This window comes from Myotis davidii, unplaced genomic scaffold (genome assembly GCF_000327345.1).
Source record: "Myotis davidii unplaced genomic scaffold, ASM32734v1 scaffold1488, whole genome shotgun sequence".
NCBI classification, from domain to species: domain Eukaryota; kingdom Metazoa; phylum Chordata; class Mammalia; order Chiroptera; family Vespertilionidae; genus Myotis; species Myotis davidii.
In genome coordinates this window covers 257,039-262,853 of record NW_006298871.1, presented here as the reverse complement: position 1 = coordinate 262,853, position 5,815 = coordinate 257,039, and the positions used below count along the sequence as shown (strand labels likewise).

Here is a 5,815-nt window from a genome sequence, read left to right as displayed (position 1 = left end):
CAACCTCCCCATCGGCCCTGCCTTGAGTGTGACAGGGAGCGGTACCCCAACCCCCCAATCGGCCCTACCCTGAGTGTGACTGAGGGTGGCATCGCAACCTCCCAATCCTCCCTGCTCTGTGCATGACAGGGGGTGGCACCCCAACTCCCCAGTCGGCCCTGCTCTGAGCCCAACTAGGGGCTACGGGGCAGGCACCGAGGGATTGGGCCTGCCCTCTGCCACCCGAGAGTGGGCCTAAGCCAGCAGGTCGTTATCTCCTGAGGGGTCCCAGACTGTGAGAGGACACTAGTGAGGCTGAGGGACACCCCCACTCCGCCAGTGCACAAATTTTTGTGCACCAGGCCTCTAGTCCTATATAATAAAAGGCTAATATGCAAATCAATTGAACGGTCGCTATGACACGAATTGACCACCAGGGGGAAGACACTCAATGCAGGAGCTGTCCCTGGTGGTCAGTGTGCTCCCACGGGGGGAGTGAGCTCAGCTGGGCTCATGGCTGGTGAGGTCAATGGCAGTGGCGGGAGCCCTTTGTGCACTGGGCCTCTAGTTTATTTATAACTACAAGGTCTCCTATTTCTGACATTCCCACACCTCCTAGGACCTCAGCCTTCTCCTTCCAGCCCGACTCTTATGAAAATGAATTTCTGACACAAATGGATATAGATTCTTACCCTATTTTTGTCTTATCTACATCTGTTCCAGTTTTGCCTAAGATAAACCACAAGATTGGGGAGGCTTACATATGTTTAGAAGCTGTGGCATAATACAGATGTGAATCCAAAATAGGATGCCCCTTAATTTGAGCCAGTGCTGGGTTCCTGCTTTCCTTTAATCCCATCAGCCTAGAGCACTGGTAAGGTCCATCCTAGGTTCATATACAGGTGAGGCAGGGAAGCTTCCAGAGATTCCTCATAACGGAAAAGAAAACAAATGTGTAAACTTGATGATGGGCAAAGGATCAGAATCCTAGGTAAGATGAGATGCTGAGAACAGCATGGTGTCTTACTCAGATTGCCTCCTTTAGGGCAGTGCAGAGTGGCATGGAAAAGGAGTTGTTACTAGGCATGATTTAGGCCACTCAGGTGAGAGTTTCTGCTCTGATCAAGAGAAGTAATGTTTCTCCAATGACAGGCTGGATAACAGACGTGTTCTTTGTGGTGTTAATGCTTTGACCAGAATAATATAAACTCTTTTTTGTTTCTTCCACTCTGCTCTGTCATGTGGATGCCAATGTTAAGCCATGTTGAGTTAAAATCTGTGATATTTTGGGAAGAAAGCAAACAAGCAGTGTGGGTTTGAAATACGTATGATGATGTTAAACCCCCACCTAGGTCCTATTACCGACTGTGTGGTGTAGGCCAAATTACTAAATCACTCTGAAAGTTTGCTTCCTTGTCTATGAAAGGACGAAAATAGGTGAAGACAAAGAACATATATGCATAGCCCGTGGACACTGACAACAGTGTGGTGGTGGCCAGAGGGAGGGGAGCTGGGGCTGGATGGAGGTGGGTAAGGGGGAGTTGGGATGTGGAACATCTGTAATAGTGTCAACAATAAAAAAGGAATAATGTTGGTTTCATAGTGTTACTGGTGAAATGTAAATAGGGTAATTGGGAAATATCCCACAGAATTCTAAGGATAAAGAAAATGCATCCTTTTTTGTTTCTCATCTCTTTGAAAACAGTGACTCATGTTGAAAGGGTGTCACTGGGAGGAATTGACCTCCAGACAAATTGGCTGTATATATATATATGTATGTATATAGTCATAAAACAATATTCATAAGCAGTATTTGGACTTATGTGCTAAATAAACTCTAATTAGGAGTATACCTCCAAAACAAAAGAAGTCATAAGAGCAAAATATAATTTATTAGAATTCTAAAACTCAAATATTAAAAACAGTTAATAGAATTTCCTCATATACTCAAACATTTCCTGCAGTTTAATAACAAAATAGAGTTGGGGTTTTTTTGTGTGTTTTTTTGTTTTGTTTTTTGTTTTTTCAGTCCTCACCACTTCTCAGACCTACTGGAGGCTATAATTCAGTGGTACCAGTTACCTTCACAGAAGCTTGGTCTTTTAGGCCCATTCTTTGTCAAGTATTTTTGAACTGACATAGTAAGAGTGAATGCCATCCCTAATTTTCCTAATGGGCTCTTCTTAAAATATTCTAAATTCAAACCTATGGTTTATGTTTTGTGTGAGAAAAATTATCCTATATTTTCTTCTTCCTCTTCTTTTGTACGGTTTTAACCTTAACACAAGATATACATATTTTAGAGAAAATAACAATTTCTCTAGGTATAGTTAAAAAGCCTGTTTGTTTCTTGCTAACTTTCAAATGGGGCACTCGATAATTCCATAGTGCTTTTTGTTACACTTAGAGCCATTTTAATTGCTTTATTCAAATTGTTCGTATACTGGGGTAAGGGGGCTCAGAGCAAGGTTTGTGGTTTTCTGGGGCTGGAAATGTCTTGATTCCATGGAGATAAAAAGACTAATGGCCAGAGATAAAATGTATTTCCCAAATGAGCTAATGAATGAAGCTTTTTGAGAACTGAGAGGAAAATAGGAGGGTGGAGGGAAAAGCTTCCCTTTTGCTTCCTAATTTCATGGGAGAAGAAAGATATGAAGTGATAATGGTATATGAGAAAATTCAGATGAAAAAATCAATGCAAAGAAAGCAGATAATATACTATCACATATATGATACACTTGAATGATGCATGATAAAACAAGAATAGAGAGGAAGAGAATTCAGAAAACACCATAATTACTGTGTTAAAGAAATCACTCATTATCCTATGCTGGACACTTAAGCCCTGAACTTGTGTTTTTTTTTTTTAAATAAATTTCTCTTCCATATCATTCTGACCACTTGGGGCCAGAAGAAGTAATTTATAGTCCCTGGAACAGGTGTTCTTTGAAATTTTGTTGAGATTCCTACAAGTCCTTATCTGATTTTGTCGTGTTATTGGTTCTAAGAGTGGGTCTACAATGTTCCGTCAAGCTATTAGCCTTTCCTGATGCTTTCTTCCTTTCACAGGGTTTCCTTACTCCTAGAATATTTTATGTAATGATCATCCTAATGGGTGATGACAGACATCAAGTTCTGTCACCAGGACTCTGGGAAAGACAACTTCCCTAGTAACTGACTCATATTTATTCTAGACAAAGCTCTTTCTAATCAAATGGTGCAGAATGAAATGAAACTAAGATTCTGATATTTCTGTCTCTCGTATCGAAAACTCGTATAATTAAACTTTGCTTTTCACAGAAATAGATTTATTGGGCTCAGATGCAGATGCTTTTTCAGATCGAATGTCATCATCTCTAGTTGTTACATTACAGAGCAGGTAGTTGACTATAGGAGCCTGCTTAACCCCAGGTGAGTATTCTGTCTTGATAGAGATGCCCTTCGTAGCAGCATATATTATGGAACTGTTAGCATACACTTACAGCAATAAGGGCAATGGAAATTACAGAGGAATCTAAAAGGAAATTAGAGAGAACAAATCCTCAGCAGAAGAGAAACCGCATCTCAGATTTTGCTGAGAATTTGCTGTAGGAGTCCATGGCTCTCTGCCCCTGTGCTTACCCACTTTGTGATTTGTCCCAGAGTCTGTGCGCTCTGTCACTTTCTACTTATGCTCCATGTTCTGGACAGTACACCATGTTAAGGATAGAACTGATGAATATATATTCTTGATAGCAGAAATCTAAGACATGAAATTGTGAATATTCACATCACCGTTCCCCAGATCTCACAGAGAACAAATCTTCCACCTTCAGGCCTCTCCCTGGCATCTCTCACACTGCTCTCTGTTTCCACTTCACTCTCCTCAGGGCACCCTTGATTTCTGCGTTCCTCAGGCTGTAGATCAGCGGGTTCAGCATAGGGTTGAAAAGGCTATAAAACAGGGAAAGGATCTTCTGCTGCTCTTCAGGATGGTAGGATTTGGGGGCCATGTATATGACGATGGCACTGACAAAGAAGAGACCAACCACACAGAGGTGAGAGGAGCAGGTGGAGAAGGCCTTTCTGTGACCCTCTCCAGAGTGGATCCTCAGGATAGCAACGAGGATGCGTGTGTAGGACACCAGCACCAAGCTGAGGGGCCCCACTAAGATAAATACAGAAGCAGCAAAGATGACAACCTGGTTGAGCCTAGTGTCAGCGCAGGCCAGCCTGAGGACAGACAGGATCTCACAGAAGAAGTGGTTGATTTCCTGAGGCCCACAGAAGGGCAGCCTCAGGATGAGAACCACATGGACCAGAGCCAGGAGGGAACCACACGCCCAGGAAATGGCAGCCAGGATTGTGGACACTCTCCAGTCATGATGACAGGGTACTGGAGGGGGTGGCAGATGACCACGTACCGATCATAGGACATCATTACCAAGAGGAGACACTCAGTGTGAGCAAAAGCCATGTATAAAAAGATCTGTATTATGCATGGGACAAAGGAGATAGTTTTTTCCTTGTTCAGAAGGTTTTCCAGCATCTTTGGGACATTGTTTGAAGCATATGAAATATCAACAATGGCCAGGTGTGAGAGAAAGAAGTACATGGGGGTGTGCAGTCGGGAGTCCAGCCAGATGAGCCCCAGAATGACTGCGTTGCCCAGCAGGGTGAAAGCGTAGAACAGAGAGAAGAGCACAAAGAGGAGCAGCTGCATGCTTGGGCTGAGCAGGAATCCCAGGAGAATGAATTCTGTGACCCATGTCTGATTTCCCATCATGCCCTGGCGACTGTGCCTATGTGGGTCACTGCAGTGTGCTGTGGGCTGAGGAGCAAATGCAGATCTGGATTAGTTATTAAACAGAAAGAGGGCATTTATGGTGCCCACTGTGTGCTGACTCAGCTAGTAACCTCTTTCAGGGTCATTACATCAGATTCTTTTATCCACATGAAAGTAGAAATACAATCTGTTCAGGTAACTAGTCTAAATGGGCACAAGGTATCCTGTACTGTTTCCATTTCTAAAGAATTTTATTAACTTTAATGGCAAGATCCACACTTTTACCATCCTGATGGCAGCCACAGAATAAATCATTTTCCAGAATCATTTTATTTTTTAGAAAGGCCCATTGCCATATTCTCACATAGTTTTACTTTCTAATTTATTTAGATTTTTAATTCTGCTCCCATTTTTTCCTCCTCATTTGATTTTCTCTTATTATATAATGTGTGCAGAGTATATTGCCCATTGCAGGTGCTCAATAAATGATCAGGAGCAAATATATGAATTAATGAATTAGGGAATGAGATTTACAAATACAATTTCAAAGAGGTCTGTTTTCCTCTGTATTCACTAGGTTTAGGGCTTTAGTAAATGTTGGCAGTAAGTTTTTTACTTCCTGATGCTATGCAGGAAAATCTAGCTGTCTCCTTTCTGGGCACAAGCAGAGCAACATCACTAATCTGTCCAGTGTTCATAGAGTCAATTCATGGTACAGAGTCAGGGCGAGTGGTTATCTATGTAAAGAGTTAACAATATAACATTACCCCCTCCTACCCTGCCCCAGCCTCTTATAGGGCTTCTCCCCTGCTTCTGAGTAGATACTGTTTCTGGGCCCACTGCATTTGAATAGTGCCTAGTACATTTGTTGGATGGATGGATGGATGAAAGACAATACATTCCACCAACCATGTGGCCATAGGGAGAACCAAAAGGGAAAACCTAAGATATTCCATAGAAGTGTACACCTACTATCTGACAATTCATGGCATTCAAGAGCATTCATTCTCAATGGGCAACGTATAACCCCAGATCTACAAATTCCAACCCTGCCTTAAGCCCAGAAAGCTG

The 5,815-nt window shown here is 42.4% G+C and overlaps 1 protein-coding gene across 1 annotated transcript; it reads right to left on the bottom strand.

The window, feature by feature from the left end:
• Nucleotides 1–3,812: 3,812 nt before the first annotated feature.
• Nucleotides 3,813–4,744, bottom strand: LOC102773304 (olfactory receptor 2A5). Its single transcript, XM_015570977.1, is given in 2 exon segments — nucleotides 3,813–4,339; nucleotides 4,342–4,744. Coding segments are annotated over 2 exon segments (930 nt in total).
• Nucleotides 4,745–5,815: the final 1,071 nt, after the last annotated feature.